The sequence below is a fragment of the Hyperoodon ampullatus genome (assembly GCF_949752795.1).
Source record: "Hyperoodon ampullatus genome assembly, chromosome: 10".
NCBI classification, from domain to species: Eukaryota; Metazoa; Chordata; class Mammalia; order Artiodactyla; family Ziphiidae; genus Hyperoodon; species Hyperoodon ampullatus.
Window position 1 is genome coordinate 49,315,081 of NC_136923.1, and position 17,908 is coordinate 49,332,988.

At 43.7% G+C, this 17,908-nt stretch overlaps 1 protein-coding gene across 1 annotated transcript in view; it reads right to left on the bottom strand.

The window, feature by feature from the left end:
• The window catches only part of ITGA9 (integrin subunit alpha 9), a 353,562-nt gene that overhangs the window by 126,855 nt on the left and 208,799 nt on the right, over window positions 1–17,908 (bottom strand). Inside the window, exon 18 of the mRNA XM_079713622.1 lies at window positions 3,354–3,504. Within this exon, the coding sequence (XP_079569748.1) occupies window positions 3,354–3,504 (151 nt within the window). The remainder of the gene's footprint in view (window positions 1–3,353; window positions 3,505–17,908) is intronic.

The window sequence follows — 17,908 nt, forward strand, 5'->3', positions numbered from 1 at the left end:
AACATTAAACTGTTCTTAACACTTTTGCCTAATGTCTGCAGCACCCATTCAAGAAAACGGAGATCCTTCTTTGCTGTCTACTCATGTCTTCTATTCCAGTGATTCTGGAACTGTTTCTATTTGCTGATTCTCCAGCCTCCACCTTCCATACCTAGTCTTCACTGCCAGCCTTCTCCACTGCTCTGTTCTTTTTCTCTGAATTCTCAGAGACCTCCTCAAATACACCCTTTGCAACAATGAATCAACTTCCCATACTGCCAATTCTGCTCTTTCCTGATCATAACACATATTTTTTTTCTTTTTGGCCATGCTGCACGGCATGCAAGATCTTAGTTCCCCAACCAGGGATCTAACCCTGGCCCCCTGCAGTGGAAGCATGGAGTCTTAAGCACTGGACCGCCAGGGAAGTCCCCATAACACTTATTTTGATTCTGTCATTACCTTCTTGTTTTCATTATAATATTTCCTTATCCCACTCAAAACCTTTATTTTTGCTTCTCTCTCAGCCCATTCCCTTTTCTTCTCAGGCTGTTGTTCTACTATCTGATCATTTGCTGGGTTCATTTTTTTCTTGAATTTTACTAAAAACAAAAGCAGACGCTCAGTAAAATTTACTTTTGTTTTCTATTAATAGTCTTTTAAAAGGTATGCTTTCCCTCTGTATCTGGAGGTATACTTTTCTTACTTAATGTGCTAGAAGCTTTTGGTAGGGCCCATGTTGGTTCTGGTAGGTAGATCATGGTGGATGGGCCCTCTCCTGTCTCCCTCATTACCCACCTGCATGCCGTTAAAATCTTGCTCTGAGCTGAGTGATGCCATTTATATTCCCCAGTTGCTTAACTTTGCAGTTGTGGTTGTAGTCACAGGAAGGGAATTTTTTTCTCTATTATTCCTTCTCCTGCTACACTGAGGGCCGTCTCACCCATCTGCTTTTCTAGCCAGTCCTGCCTCTGCAGCAGCTGCATGATACCTTTACTGGACTAATGCCCACCATATCCTGAAGAGCCCCTGATACCCTGTCAACTTTCTGCCAAATTGAAACCTAGTGTCCCCTGTGCCAAAGGTTTTAAAGGTTGCTGGGACTCAATGCCAAAGAGATAAAAATGTGCTCTCATTGGCCCCATGATCAGTTGCAGTAGCCAGTGACACACCTGTGTCCTTCTCAGGTGCATCGTCCTTGACTGACCAGAGTCCCCTCGTCCAGAATGTTGGGGAGACTACTCACCACCGCCCCCAGTGGTCAATGATGATGACAGGGTGGAAATGGTGCTCCCCTTCCACTTCAAGGGGGGACAATTCTGCTGAGTGATTTATGCTCTAGGGCATGCCCCCACCTCTTTCCACCCCACAACCCAGACCAAGACTGGATTTTACACCCTTACTCAGCCCTTTCTGCCCCAACCTGCTTCCCTCACTTCTTTTCTCCTGAGAACATTCCTCCAATAAATCAGGGCCACCTGGATCACATGCAGTAAGAAGGGAATGGGAAAATGTATGTAAAACCCATGGTGTATAACACATGGTCAATAAATGCTACTTCCCATTACCCAGATAATTATAAGATTAAGGATATAACCATTTGCTCATACTAATCTCTGTAGATGATATTCATCATATTATTTAAAAGAGAATAAAATTGGAAAGAATCTAAATATCTAATAGTAGGAATTCATAGGCAATCCATACTATATCCTATGATAGAATATTATACAGTCTCCAAGCCAAAAAGAAAAACATGGTGAAGGGAAGTAAAGCAAGATGCAGGAGGCTACTTAGTTTATAAATTATACCACCAAGTCCTATGTACTAACAGAGTGGGGCAAGCTCTGAGCTTCTTAGCAGACAACAGAGACAACGAAGCTTAGTTGGTTATAAGGATGACTGTGTCCACAGCTATGAACAAGCCAAAATGCTCTGGGAAAGTGCAGCTATTCCTAATTCTGAGACAGAGAGGAAGTTCTCCCATGGGTCCTAAGTGACAGGAATACATTCAATGTGATGACCCAGTCACCAGCCACATCCTCTTAGTTACCATAAAGATGAGTTCCACAGGTCTGGTCCCTGAGTGAACCCCCCTCCACCTATCCACCCTCCTACGCCCCACAAGAAGACCCATCACCGCACATGACATTCTGTAAAAGAGATTCGGTGCACAGCCAGGTAATAGAACCCTGAAGATTCTTGGCTCCCTCTGGACTGGGCTTAAATCAGGGACAATTTTGGGGGTGTAGAAGTGGCTGGAAAGCATGCCCTTCTTGCATTCAATGCCTCTGTGGCCTCCCTTACCCTGGAGCTCCAGAAGCTATGGAACATCAGAGAGTCTGAGATGACCGCTTGGGCCATTCTTGAAGCGCCTTTCAGGATGTCTCCATATGCCCCAGCTGCCCCCTAAGCCGGGCAGGGTTGGCACAGTCCTGTCCAAACAACTGAGCCTAGCAGGACCTGTGCCTGGACAGAGGCTGCCCACCGCCCGAAGGCACACCAAGCGCTCACCTGTGGGCAGGGCCAAGGTTTCCCTCGGAAAGTGATTCCGGCTCCATTTTTACACAGACATCAAGCGCTGCAGTTCACATCTGTGAACACTTTGAAAAGCTGCAAAACTTCCCATCGGAACAGCTGTCCACAGTCAGACAACCACCAGGTAGAAGACGGTCTATCCGAGTCCACTCGTTCCTCCTGCCGCCTACGGTTGAGACCCATTACTCTTTCTTCCCCAAAGTGGTTCACTGAGGGGGATTATGGGACCACAGAGAATCCCAGATCCTTTTTCCTTTCTGAGTCATGCTATTTAAACGTCAATCATGCAAATAAATTAAATCGCTCTTTAAAACTCACTCAATTCATGGAAATAATTTAATTTCCTCAATTCACTAAAATATCTCAGGACTAAATCAATATGCCAAAGCAGAGGCAGATGTTCATGACCCTCGAATGGAAAACATCAAAGGCACCATTGGTGATAATGCACATGATAAGCAGTGATCTGTTCTCATTTCTTATCTGGTTTTTCACAACAACTACTGACCTACAGTGGGAATACTCTAGAACATGCGTGTGCCGGAGACGATGACTGTATCATCTCAGAGAAGGGGCCAGACATAAAACTGTGCAGAGAGGGTTTCACAAGAAAGAAGGGATGGGAAACAGTGTGAGATACGGATACGGCTCTGATGCACCGTGGGTATTTATGGTTTCTTCTTTGGCTTTACCAACAATGCTTTCTAAGTCCAGGAGGAAAAAATTATAATAATTCCAAACGATCCTCCACATAAAGGAATAATCTCTGCAGAATCACTGCATATTCCAAGGTACAATGAAAGTCAGCAAATGCACTAGATGTGGGTCCTTCTTACCTTCTGCCACATGTTGATGAAGAAGAGCTCCCGGGAAACGTTGAAGGACACGTTGGCATCATAGGCATCGTCCCCGAGGTTGGAGATGGAGATGTTTAGGGAGATATTCTTCACAGCCCCCATAGCCAGATACGGGGTTCTGTCATCAACACTGCAAGGAAAAATGAACAGCAATGAGTGTTCTGAAGCTTTCGCTGATATAACATGAGGCATCAGGGGATAGCTGAGTGGGGGCAGAAACTCTGCTGGGATCAGAACTACAAGTTCCAGGAAGCCCAGTAACTAGCCATGCGTCCTGGGGCACTCAGTCAGCCCCCATGGGCCTCAGCTTCGTCATCTAAGCACGGGGAGTTCTATGGTCCTGTGTTGCCTAACTCACTAAGCTGTCTTGTGGCTCATGTGAAATCTAGTGCATCCAACTTGGAAAATTATAGGACATTTAATAACCTATACATGGAATTTGGTCATATCATAATTTATTCAAATATTTCTGAGCACCTACTACATGCCAATCACTACTCTAATGTGTTAGAGAAAGCAGTGAACAAAAGAGAGTTCTTGCTTTCCTGTAGCTTCAAGGAGACAAAAAACACATACACAAAGAAGCAAACATACAGGTCAGATTGTGATAAGAGCAACGGAGAAAACTTACAAAAGGTAAGAAGGATAGAGGACACCAGATTTGGAGGGAGAGTGGGGTGCAATTTTAAATAGACTGGTCAGGGAAGCTTCACTGATGAGGTGACCTCTCAGTAGAAATCGGAAGAAAGAAAGAGAGCAAGATACCCAGATATCTGAGAACTAGCAAAGGAAAAGTTGTGTCTGGTGTATTCAAGGGCAGCAAGAAGACCCGTGTGGCTGGAGAGGAGTGAGTAAGGGGCAGAGTGGGAGGAAATGGGCTTAGAGGTGAAGGCAGTGGGGGTGGGCAGACCACACATTGTGGGCCATCCCCAGGCCCATGATTTGCCTCTGAGACAGGAGCTCCTGCAGGCCTCTGAGCAGGGCATGGTGTGACCTGACTTCAATGTTTAAAGGCTCACTGGATGTGATGTGAACAGTCCGGAGTGAGTGGTTGGTGGGGGGAAGGAGAGAGCTTGGTTTGAAGGTTCTTGTAATAATTCAGGTGTAAGAAGATGGCAGCCCAGACCACAGTGTAGAAGCTGAGGTCATATTCTGGATGTCTCAAAGGTTGTGCCAACAGATTTTGCTTATGGACTGGATGAAGGGAAGAGGGGTCACTTATTGAGATGGGAAAGACCATGGGTATAGAAGGTCAGCAGAGAAAATCCAAATGCCTATTGGATTTTTAAGAAGAGATGCTGAGGTAGTTGGATGTAAGGGTCTAGAGTGGAAGGAAGGGTCAGGGTTGGAGGTATGCATTTGGGTGGACTAGAAATGATCATTAGGGAATGCATGTAACTAGAGAAGTCGGGGTCTCATGTTTAGGAGCTAAAGATGACGAGGAGCCAGCAAAGGAGACTGAAAAAGAGTGGCTAAGGAGATGGGAGGAAAACCAAGAGAGACGGTCTCCAAGCAGCCACATGCTTCAAGAGAGGAGTAATCAGTTTCATCAAATGTGGCAATCTAACATGAGGAATTAGAACTGGCCACTGGGGCTTCCCTGGTGGTGCAGTGGTTGAGAATCCGCCTGCCGATGCAGGGGATACGGGTTCGTGCCCCGGTCTGGGAGGATCCCACATGCCGCGGAGCGGCTGGGCCTGTGAGCCATGGCTGCTGGGCCTGCGCGTCCGGAGCCTGTGCTCTGCAACGGGAGAGGCCACGACAGTGAGAGGCCCGCGTACCGAAAAAGAAAGAAAGAAAAAAAAAAAAACTGGCCACTGGAATTAGCCATCTGGAGGCCATTGGTGATCTTGATAAGAACTGCTGAAGTGCAGTGACAGGGATAAGTGGAGTTGGTCTGAGAGAGGTAGGAGGAGAAGAAATGGAAACAATAAGCACAGCTGACTCTTTGGAGGAATTTTTCTGTAAAGGAAAGCAGAGAAATAGGATTGACAGCTGGTGGGGAAAGTGGGCTCAAGGGAATTGTTTTTTTCTTTTCAGATGGGAATTATCATGGCATATTTAAATGATTACAGGAAGGATCTAATAGACAGGGGACAATTAATAAAGACATGACAGGGCACAGTTGTTGGATGGCCTGGTGAACAAACGGAGGGGCTGGCCTCAGCTGGTACGAAGTGAGAAAGTGGAGTGCATGGCCCAGATGCATCAGTAGAAGGGTGGTAGGAACAAATGAAAGTTCCCCTGTGATTGCTTCCACTTTGCAGTGAAATAGAAGCAGCGTCAAAGACTGGGAAGGGAGGGGGGAGAGGGGAATATTTGAAGGGTGAGGAGATGGAGGGAAATGGCAGCCCAGGAGAGCGGAGGAGTGAATGGACCATCAACGGGATGAGGATAATGGTGGTGAGGACGATGACAAGGATGAAGATGCACATGAGGCTGATGATTATTAGATAATGTGAGTTTTGGACAAAATAAATTCACACTGGAGGCCGATCTTTGACTGGCCAGCCAGTTAGTGGCAGATGTGATCAAGCATATGAGGGTTTGAGTAATGGACAGTTGTTACTTTTGGCCACTCAGCATCCTGACCCGTTTTTGTTTGGGGGGAATCTCAAGAGAGGTGGAAGAACTATCAGCAGAAAAGGGGCAGACCCTCCCTCTGCCCTCCTCTTGGTCATTCAAGTGTGGGCACTTAACTAAGTGCAGTCACGTGATCTAAGGGTGTCAAGTGGCCTCAGTGTGGGGGGTGGATGCTGCCAACTGGGGCCACAAATTTTGAGGGCTGCCCAATGACACCAGGGCCCTCTGAGATCATCTGAGGTGGTTGCAGAGGAGTTGAGAGCCCAGGGTTGGCATCCTGGGCTAAGCCTTGCCTCTCCCTCCTGTCTAGGCTCTGAACCATCCCGTATCCTTCCAATAAATTCCTTTTCCACTTAAATTAACAAGCACATGTTTATTGTTGTTTGCAACCATTAATACAGCATGAAAGAGAAGAGAACTCTCCAAAATCTCAGTAGGCTATAAAACTTTGAAATATGCATTTTTGTGGGGGAGGGGATCATCATTACCCATCCATGAAGAGAGGACCTCACTTTCCTACACGCCTGGCATGTCAACAAGAATAACGTGCAATGAGAGATCTGATGGCCTTGTTTGTGGAAGCAAGAGCTCTGAGGATCCAAACAAGATGTGAAAAATTAACTTGGAGAAAAGTTTCAAATTCTTGAATGGCCTCCAGTAAATGAAGACCCTGACCTCAACCTACTGCGGCAATTATTTATTATTGTTGGCCATTTTCATTTTAAACAATTGATGGGTTATTTCTGTCCTCCTGTTTGCTTTTGTAAGATTAAAGAAGTAATTCTCAGGCCTTGAAGAGTTATGAGAGAGCATTAGCCTTGCGTTATCTCAAGAAAGAATTGCCTAAGCACCCACAAGTAGCCTCAGAAAGTATCCATAGTTTCCAAATGAAATATTAAGCAGAGAGACAAGACAGAAAAGCCCAGGACCATGGGGCAGGGGCTGCCTGCTCACTCCAGTTTTGTCATTCATGGGATCAGCCTCCTTCCCTTGTGTGTAAACGGCAAGGGATCAGGCCAGGGATGTCTAACCTTCTGCCAGTACCTAAAGCCTCTGTCACTTAATCAGGCAGCAAGGTCACTCCCAGGTTTTCAAAGTCAAGTAAGGCAAACGTGGCTCTATGATTAAGGGAAGCCAGGGACTTTCCAGGGCTGTAAGCGAACTCAGACGTTTTAACAAAAGAAGCCTCAAAGCTGTTTTCACTCTTTCTTCACATCTGAAAATCCACGTACAGAACAGTAGATCTCTGCTTCCAAAGCTATTCTTAGAAATGAAATGCAATGTAGTTTGCCTGGTGCTGGGTACTTTCAAACAAGTTTTCCTGAAACCTTCAACAGCATGACAGCATGAAAGGTTCCTGATGTCAGCTGTATTTTTAGAGATGAGGAAATCGAGGTGCAGGGAGATAAGGTGGTCAAGTTGCTGAGCTTAGCACTCAGTGCCTCCTGTGCCTTCAAAGCCCGTCCCTCTCCACCGCTGCCTGCGTTCTCCAGCCCCTTGCCTGTCACACCCTTAAGATGCCCTTTCTGGTCTCCCGTCTGGGTGAAATAAATCTCCCTATTATGAGCTTCTTCAGCCCCAGGGCTCCACCAGCCCTTCATGGCATTTCCCAAGGTTGTCATGACACATTTATTTGTGTGGCTGCTTGATTAAGGATGATCTCTCTCCCCACTAGGATCTAGGCACCAGGGGGCAGGGACTTCTGTCTGGTTTTGCTCATCATTGAACCCTCAGAGATAGAGTGGTGCCTGGCACATAGTAGGTGCTCAACAAACCCTTGCTGAATGAATGAATGGCATGCATGACCTTCCCACAACAGATCACGAGTTCAACCTTCACATTTACAGGTGAAGATGCTGAGCCCCCCACAGGGGAGTCCACTCTGATCAAGATCACCAGGCCATGGAGGTGCTGAGCTGGAGCTGGTGCCAAACTTCCTTCATCATGAAGGCTGTCTGAGCTACAACTCTTACATAATCTCCAGCCCAGCCAGGAAGGGCTTTGGCAAGAAATGTCATTTAATGACATCTGAAAAAAACAGGATTCCATGAAGACCAACCTCTCGGACGGGACTGCTAAAAGAGTAAAACAATGAGGCACAGTGTTTTGGTGCCAAACATTCCACGGGTGCTTTCTGATTTATTGAAGAACAATCGTTCTAATTTTCAAGGCATTTTAGTCTCTGAGAAATTTTCCCATTAATTCTAATTTGATTTTGCAGTCTTTTAAGTGGGTCAGATTTCTATGTACACCAATGACTCTGGTGTACTTTTATATGAAAAGCATGATTAGTCACTAACATAAGGTACAAACTGTACAGTTTCTATAAAGTTTATCTTACAGCACACATACAGCCTGCTGGAAACATCTTGCTCATGTTTTATCAAAAATAATAAATATAACTGTCCTAATACATCTTACAGCAGCTGTTTGTGAACATGTTGGGTTTATATTGAAGTTTAGCGCCAATTCATTCAATACTCCAAATGTCAGATGCTGCTACGGGCGTCTTAGTGGCCGTGTGGTACCTGAGGATCACTGTAGAAACTGTACTTTGACCTCACTCATTACTGTACATTAAAAACACATACCATTCAAAGTTCCTTATTGGGTAAATGCAATACATTTCCATACCAAATCATCCTATGCTGAACCATTAAAGGTCACTAAAGCAAATTCTTCCTTTTCTACCATCACAGAAACAGTTTTATGCAGATAATTCTTTGGTGAAGATGCTAAGGAAAGAAACTAAAGCAGCTAAATTGGTGTTTAATAATTTTCTATTAGATCATTTTAGACCTTCCTTAAGTCTTAAAGATATAAACAATGACCTTATTTAAATAACTTGTGGTTATAATCTATCTTTTATAGAATATAATACTTTTATTTTCTTTTGCTGCTAGTTTAAATTTAACCTGAGTAAAGGATGCTAAGACAGGGGTTAGTCAAGCACATTCTAGTCAACTGTATTTGAGTTCACAAAACTTCCTGTTATACTGTCATTAAGATTGACATTATATTTATGAACCACAACTATATTTGATAATGACAACTAGGGTAATACTACAGGGCAGCCAAATCCACCTCTCTTTCCTTTCCTGCCTTCCTCCTTCCATCCTCCCTCCCTTCCTCTTTCTAACCATTTATCCATCCATCACTTTTTAAAACTACCTTCTCAATTTAGGCACCAAGGATGCAGGTTCCAGCCCTCAAGGAATTCACAGTCTAGTGGAGGAAACAAACATGTGCGACATAAGTTAATGTCAATATGTGCTATGTGCTGACCCTTAGGGATAAGGAAACATCCTTATGAGACCCTTACAAGACCCTGTATGCGATGAGAGGACAAAGAAGGGATTCTGCAGGGACAGTGGGGTTAGGGGAGGGCCATCAGGGATATTACACAAAGTATTATCAAGGAAGTGAACCATGAATCCTACAATTAATGGAATGATAGCCCTGTCAACAAAAATTTGGCTAAGATCGATTGTCCACACCCACACCCACACACACTAGTTTCTCCATTCATGGAAATCATATTAAAAAGGACACTGTGAAGCAGAACATGTTCTCCCATAGGAGAAATATCAAAATCGGGGGCCGCGTTCCTGAGTAAGGATTCAGCATCCAACAAATCACAGATATCCTCAACAATGTGCCATAAAAGCAGTGACATAAATTATAGCCACTGTAATTTAAAATCATAAACAATTCCTAGTCTTAAAAATGAGCAGACATCATAAAATCAGAAATGGAATTTGACAGCTGGATGGGGACTCATTTGAGTCAGCATTTTGCAGATAAAGGCCAGAATTAACCACTTTCCTGAGGCCACACAGAAGATAGTGGCAGAGCCAGGCAGCCCTCCTAACTCCTGGGCCAGTGATTCTCCCTGTGTGCCCATTGCTCCTAAAGTACATAAAAATACAACTAAACGGTATAAAAGTTACATAAAACTTATTTGGGTATAGGATGAGAAATGAAATTGTAGTTGCCTTCTTACCATTTAGAATATTTAGAATACTGGGTGGTGTCATCTCTTTACAAAAGCTATTGTGAGTGCTTATTTTTCCTCTTGACAATTTTCCTTGAAATTGGTGGAGGCATTCAGGATGACTCCAGATGCCTTCAGCAGCTATGTTGGACAATCTCCCTCTTGGCACTTTGTTGACAACTATCATAGCTTTTCAACTTTTAGTGCTTAAAATTACAAACATGAAAAAAACCACATAAAACCATGGTTGTTCATCAGATGTCTTCCTATGAGGAATATGAGCACAAGGCACCAAATAAATTACTATGTGAAGGAGATGCACCATGAAGCTGATAAGACAAGTCATGCCAAAAGAACAGGTGCAGTATAAGAGGCAAGAGAAATCCAGAGCAAAGAAATCACTGCAGACTGACGCTGCTGTAAGAAGTTCCCTAAGAGATGTAGAAAATGAGCACGTTTTAAAGGATGAGGAGCAAATGGGGGGACAAATAGGAAGGACATTCCAGGCAGAGAAAAAAGTAAACAAAAGATAAAGGGATGGAAGTGACTCAGAAATAACATGGAAAGAGGCAGGAAAAGGACATTCTTAGCAATAAGATGGGTAGGAGGACAATATTGATAGAATGTGTAGGCTGTGTCCAGATTCCCATGGACCTTGGATGTCAGAGTGCTGAGTTTATCCTCTAGGCCAGTAAACTTAAGTTATCTTGAGTCACCAATGCCAGGTGTGTTGCAAATAATTTGTTAATAAATAATAAGGCACCAAAGTGAAGGTATTGCAAAACGTAGTAGGCTATGTATGGGTGGTTCTGCTCCTGCCCCTGGGCGTCTTATCTCTACAGCCTCCAAGGCTGCAATTCCATCTGCCAGCATCCCCATCTTCAGCCGGAGGACCTTTTGCTGCAGGCCAGCTAAATGCCTAAGAATTAAGCCCCTGACATTCCCTGTAGCGGCCCTCAAACAATGACTGATGGGAACTGGTGTATAATTACCCCAGCTCTCTCATCTACTAAGTGAGACAACACAGTATGTTCTAGACCTGTGCTGTCAGATATGGTAGCCACTGGTCACATGTGCCTTTTCAGCACTGGAAATGCGGCAGGTCTGAATTAGTGTAAAATACACACCAGATTTCGAGGACTTAGTGCAATAAAACAAAAAAGGATTTAAAATTTTCAATCATTGCTTTAGTATTAATTACATGTTTAAATGATTTTTGATACACTAAATAAAATTTGTCACACCAGTTCCACTTTAATTTTTCAATGTGGCTACCAGAAAGTTTAAAGCCTATTGGTCAGCACTGTTCTAGATTCTCAGCAAATTCTATGTATTGTACTTTTAACATATAATATGGTTGTCTGTAATTAATTTTCAATGGCACAGATTTGCTCATGTTACTTGCAAAGTAGAGGTCTAGGGAAAATGAACTGGGGTAAAAATAAAATTGAGTATTTAAAGACATAAAATTGATAATATTTAGCTCCTGAAACTCACTTGCTTATAAAATGCTGTAATGAATATTGTAAAATTAAAAAAAAAGGTGTCCCACATATGTACTTTTCTGCCCTAGAAGATAATTTTGACTTTTACCAAAATGTGATGCCCCAAACGTACACCGGGCAAGGGGAACCTCATTGATGACATGTGATGTGGTGCAAAAAGGAGGCAAACCACACAGATCTAGGCCATAAGGAATGTCCTGAGTTATCGCATCTGTGCAATGAAGGAAGAATTTATGTGCCGACTCCAGTCACTGGTTGAGGGATGTTGTGGGAAAGCAAGAGCATCTATTCCCAGCACCTCTGGCCTGCTACCTGGACTGCTACCCGGTGGGTAGAGTAGGCAGAGAGATGCAGTTCTGGGAGCCGGACGCCAGGCCAGCACATAAGGGTAAAGGGATTTGACAGCGTTGACAGTGCCTGTGGTGGGGCCCTATGCCAGCTTTATGACCTGGTGAATAAGGCCTGTTTCTGGAAGGTCAGATCAGCTAATCCTGTTATCTCTGACCATCTGAAAGGGGCTCCAGGCCTTCAAGAAACCCCACTCCACCCCTTGTGATCCACATCCTGTTCACTTTCCTTCTCATGTCACCGTCACAAGGATCCACCTCAGGTGCCATAGTCTCCGTTCCTTCCCATGGTTCTAGGAAACATAGGTATGGGTGACTGAACACACCCCTAACCCAGGGCTGACCGCCAGTGGGTTGCACCAGGGGCACTGTTCTGGTTGTCTATGCCTTGTGACTGCTTCTAAAAGGTAGGTATGCCTGCTGTGCAGGTTGTTAACTATTTTTAATATTGTCCCTGCCCTAAACCAGTGCACCTTAAGGTAAGTCACATAGCACACCACCCTTGCTGAATCTGAGGAGTATATATTTCTGAGCTTCACCAGTGCAATTCACTTTGGGGAGAATGACTAGGGACCAATTAGAGAAGACACAAATGGCAGCAAGCACAAATTTCTGAACCCATTTTTGCAGGGCAGGCACTCTGTAAGGGGCTGTCCTTGGCTTCCCAACCCAGGAAGGCAGCTGTCAATACCTCCAAGGCGCAAGTGTTGACACCACTTTGTCCTAGAATGTCATTATGGTGATTGGTCTTCAGTCTCTGTTCACCTCTACAGGATGAGAGTTTTTACAGTCAAGCCTACTGCTGCATCTGAGAGTTGCTTCAAAGCCCCTGAGATTCTTCATTACAGAAGCACTTGCATTCAAAGAGCCAGACTGGAGGCCTCGCCTCTGTGACACAGGCAACTCCTTACCAATCTATACAAAACTGTATAAAAACCCATTCTCAAAATCCCAACATTTGTATGTCACGAAAGGAAAAAGCTGCCAACATCAGCCTTTAGAGGTAAGAAGCCACTGGGAATGCCTTCACCATATTCTGTACACATAGAATATTATGAAGGCTAAGCCATGTCCTGGGGAGTAAATGATAAAAACATCTCTGAGTCAGACGTGGAGTGATACACACATTTTTATAAGATCAAAGTTTAGAGACTCATGGCCTTTTAAAGCTGAAAAGGACTTCAGAATTGATTACAGAGCAATCTCCTCCCTATTTTGCAAAGACATTGAGTACCAAGTGATATAAGTGACTTAGGAACTTATTGGGTAGTTAGTGGTAGTACCAGTTCACCTAGTGGCAGTGCCAGGATTCAAACACACTGTATCAGTCAGGGTGCAGCTAGGAAAACAGAGTCCATGCCAGGTAGTTCACTGGAAGAGATTAAAACGGGGAACTAGGAACAAAGGTGCTAGAAGAGACAAAAGAGAAAACAAGGGGAGATGAGGAAAACCAGAGATTTAGAAGTAACTATTATCCATGAAGCTGGAGGGACTGAGGGAGGCGGTTGTGACCAGAGCTGGGACTGCCAAGAAGAGGCTGAGACCACAGAGGGGATGTAGCTATTACCAGAGATGCTGCATGAAGTGGGTGGGGTTGGGGAGAAATGCCTTGACTCTTCTCTTTCTCCCTCCCTTCAACCTCTCAACAGTGCTTTCATTGGCCAAACTTAACAGGAAGTCTGTTGGCAAAGGAGCCTGGGAAATGTAGTTTTTCAGAGTCAGGCTCCTATGAACAGAGCAAAGAAAGGTGGGGAACAGATAAATGCACTATGTTTTTAGATCCTTAGTCCCTTACTCTCAGCTTGCAATAAGTTAGGGAAGCTATCCTTTCCCCAGTTTTCATGTGATGGAACTCTGGACAAGGAAACCTCGAGTTCCAGCAAGGGACTACAAAGGATTCAGTCCCCACGGAATGTTCCAGTGTAAGCTCCAAAGTTCCTCCTTCCTACAGGGATGGGAATTGTTTTTGTATTGCTGGCTCATTTTAGTTTTACTTTGTTAGTTAGTTACTTAGTTTAATTAGTTTTACTGCCTATTCCTGTAGAACTCACTGAAACATCAAAGTATATAGAATCCAAATACCAATTTTCACTGCCATGAAAAGTCATTAAAGTTTCCTGATTTTGAAGGCTCTAGCTATTGTGGCAAACATTTAGGAATTTATTTTATTAACTAAGACCACCAAAAAAGATATCACTTTTTTTTTTTTGGTAAAAACATATTTTTTGGTCAAAAGAATCACCAAGAAATGCCCCAAAAAGATACTGTACCTAAAATGTACACTTTTGAATAGATTTAAGAAATCAAATCTAATCTTGTTTTATATTTTAATATACTCTAGAATGGTAGGAGCTGTTACTTTTGCCCAGCTATTCATCTTGTCCTGTGGTTATCCTACAGCTGGCCCCACATAAGTCCAGGCCAGGGGAAACTTCCTGTGGTTTACAGCCTCATCCCACAATCATCTGCTCTAACCCATTTGATGATCCTCATACCGACCAGCTCAGGATCCCCTCATTTTATACCCTGCAACCTATTTTGCTTTGTTCAAAACTCAGTGCCACATCGGGGACCCACCTGCTTCTCAGGTGTGCCCAACCCACATAGCTCTGTCACCACTCAGCTTCTCCTCCTGACTTCGGTTTCCCTGGATACACACCCCAGTCACCTGGCTGGACTGCAGCTGAATCCCTGGGTCACTTACACAGGTTGTCCCAGACCCCCACCAGCATCTATCTGGGCATTTGTCTACTTTCAAATACACTTTAAAAAATCTAAACAGCAACAATCTACATTAATTAATTTCTGCTTTTGTTTTAAATCCATAACTTTAAGGAGCTTTAATATTCATATTGTTTATATCCTCAAAAACTGCATAAACCAATAATACTGTTAAACAGAATATGCTATCTGTATGGGTGTAGGTTTCAACCTTCTCCAACAGTGGGCTATTATACATAGAGTTTGAGATGTGCTTCACATTTTGCCATGCTTTATAAATCCCTTCTAATCAGGCAAAACAGACCCACATGGCTATTAACTCCAGACAGAGATCACGGGGCACCTCTGTAAGGCATGTCAACTAAAGTTTACAGCGAGTCAGGGAAATGATTCCTGGGAGTGAATTTCTGCTTTGAAAACCACTTATGTGAAACCAGAAATACCTCTATCTCCCTCATACGTACCCCCTTTGGATGGTCTTATGCTCATAAAGTAAGAGGAAAGTATTTACTAAGGTGATCTGAACTAAAATAGTGGTTTGCTTAGCAACATTCAGATCATTCATGTAAATATGTGTTACTTAAAAAAAAAATAACATGGCTATATCCTCACTGATTTTGCTAGCATCAATGTGGCCCCAGCTCTGGCTCATTTAATAACTCATTTAGTTATAGAATCAGTATTTGCTTCAAAGGCTACCTTCTTTCTAACAAGGCAGACATGAGAAGCCTGAGGGCCCTCCCTGCCCCTCCAAGAAGCTTAGGCTTCCTCCTCTTGCCCCATCGGCTTAACTGTGAAAAGAATTGCTGGTTTCCAGCAAACAGAGGAATTCAAATCCTCATCAGCCTCGACTTGAGGAGTAGTTTCCGGAATCACTAAATCTTACAACATCTGGAACAAATCAGGTTCACTCACTGTAACAACTGGATTAAAGACAAAGAGTACTTTGGGGGGCAGAGGAATTCCCCAAATTTGCGGGCTGCCCAGAGGTCTGATGTCATGACGGGGATTGTGTGCAGCGATGGATGACCTGACCAGCAGCGGCCCAGTGCCACCCTGCACCACACACACCGCCCGTTAAACTCGGCCACCATGCATTTAAAATGCAAGAAGCGAACCTGCATTTCATGACACTGGCAGGCCAGACAACTCAAGAGAGCCCAAGTCGGCAGGGCCACCGTGATCCCTCTGCAAATAACTCTGTCATGGCCATCATTTTTCCCTGTTTCTAGCTCAAGAACCAAATGGGGGATGTAAATGGTCACAGACAATAAAGTGTATTGAAATTACAAGCCTCCCTGATTTGGAAACTTCTTCCTGTGAGGTGAGCAGTCATAGGGGCCAGAGGAAAGTGGCTCTTCCCACCTGGGTCCCCAAAGGTAGAAAGAAGAATAGACACTCCAGATGCAGCACTTCAAACAACCACATATGTGCCCATTTGTGCACAAAGTGGCTGCCACATTCACCACGATGCCCAGTTTCTCTGCTTTGGGCCTGAAGCGTTGGCTTTCTTGAGCTCATCAAAGCTGTGATAGACAGTTACCCGTGTCTTTAACAAACCCAAACAAGGAATGAATGTTTACTTCATCACCAGTGTATCACAGATGCTGGGAGCTACAGCGGTTTCTAAGTTTGACCCCATGTTAAAAAAGAGAAAAAGGTATAATAATATGACACCAGCCTTATAAGAAAGTCTCAGTTCTGGAATATTATAATAAAAATCTTTTGTCTATTCCAGTAAGCAGAGCAAAATGTTTGTTTCTCCAACATGTGTCTTTTCCCCAAATCAGGGAAAACTTCTAGACAGGGGTTTTTAACCCGTTTTTGTCACCAGATACTCTAGGCAGTCTAGTGAAGTGAATGGACCCCTTTTCAAAATGTTTTTAAATGCATAAAATGAAAAATAGAGTTATAAAGAAACCAGCTATACAAAAATACAGTGATAATTATGTTTAAAAATACGTGGTTTATGAATATGGGTTTTTAAAATAACACTGAATAATAAGATTTGGTGGTAGATCACATAGCTACCATAACTTTGAAGTAGAGATGAATGTGAATGATATTTTGAAATATGTGCAATATTGTAACTGGATGTGAAAATATCGGTGATTTCTATGTGTGACAGTCACAGGTCCTGCTAATGTTACTCTGTTTTGTCGTCTACATTGACAATTGACTACGATGCTAAGTTTTACTTTGAAGTTAGTGAAAATAAAGCTGTGATTGTTTTCCTATCTAAATTCACAGACCCCATGAATTCAAAGTGCAGACCACCAAGAGGATATGAACCCATATCCTCAGGTTAGGAACCTGTGTCCTATGGCAAGTGAGAGGGAGGGACTAACTCAGTGCTGATGAGTCACCAATGATGATGAGAGGCCAGGTGAAGGGAGGGATGGACAGCATGCTTAGCCTCCAACATCAGGAGGAAAGGGAAGATGTGCATTTCTGAAAGGTGTAGAATAAGAGATTTGTAACTGCTGTTGGTTTCCTTCATCTCAATCCTACTCTTCCAGGTCTAACCATGAGCCATCTTTAAAATCGACGAACCTGGGGAAGCTGGACAGAGAGGTGCGTAAATGAGAATTTTCTCCTTCTTGGCTCAGGAGGTTAAATGAATCATGTTCTTCCACACAAAGAACAATTTTCTTCCAGAAAAAAAATACGAAAACTTGGGATTTCCCTGGTGGTGCAGTGGTTAAGAATCTGCCTGCCAATGCAGGGGACGTGGGTTCGATCCCTGGTCTGGGAAGATCCCACATGCCGCAGAGCAACTAAGCTCCTGTGCCACAACTACTGAAGCCCACATGCCTAGAGCCCATGCTCAACAAGAGAAGCCACCGCAATGAGAAGCCTGCACACCGCAACGAAGAGTAGCCCCTGCTCGCCTCAACTAGAGAAAGCCCACGTGCAGCAATGAAGACCCAATGCAGCCATAAATAAATAAATAAAATTTAAAATATATGAAAACTTAAAAAATGTGTCTTTTTTTTCCCTTGAAGAAACACAATTGTGGACTGAAACAATGGCATTTACCTCTTGTTCAAATCTCATTATCACAGTAAACATTCTCAAAAAGCAGCAAGCGCTCCTGGCAGGGAAGGCTGCTCACTTCACTTGAGCAGCTTGTGACTTTTATGCCCTGAGGACTGTATCTGCCCTTGGCTCCCACAGGGAGGACATTTTGCAGTGAAAGCTATATCTCACAGGGGGCCCCTCTCCTTTTATCCCTGCATCTGGATAGTCCTCTTTAAAAACAAAGTCCTGGGGAAGAAGCAACCAGAAGTATTCCTAAAAGACACAAAGTCCCACTCACCCCCTGAAGGGACCTCCTACTCATCACTCCACAGTCCTGGTTTTTAAAAATCCAAAAACCCTCCA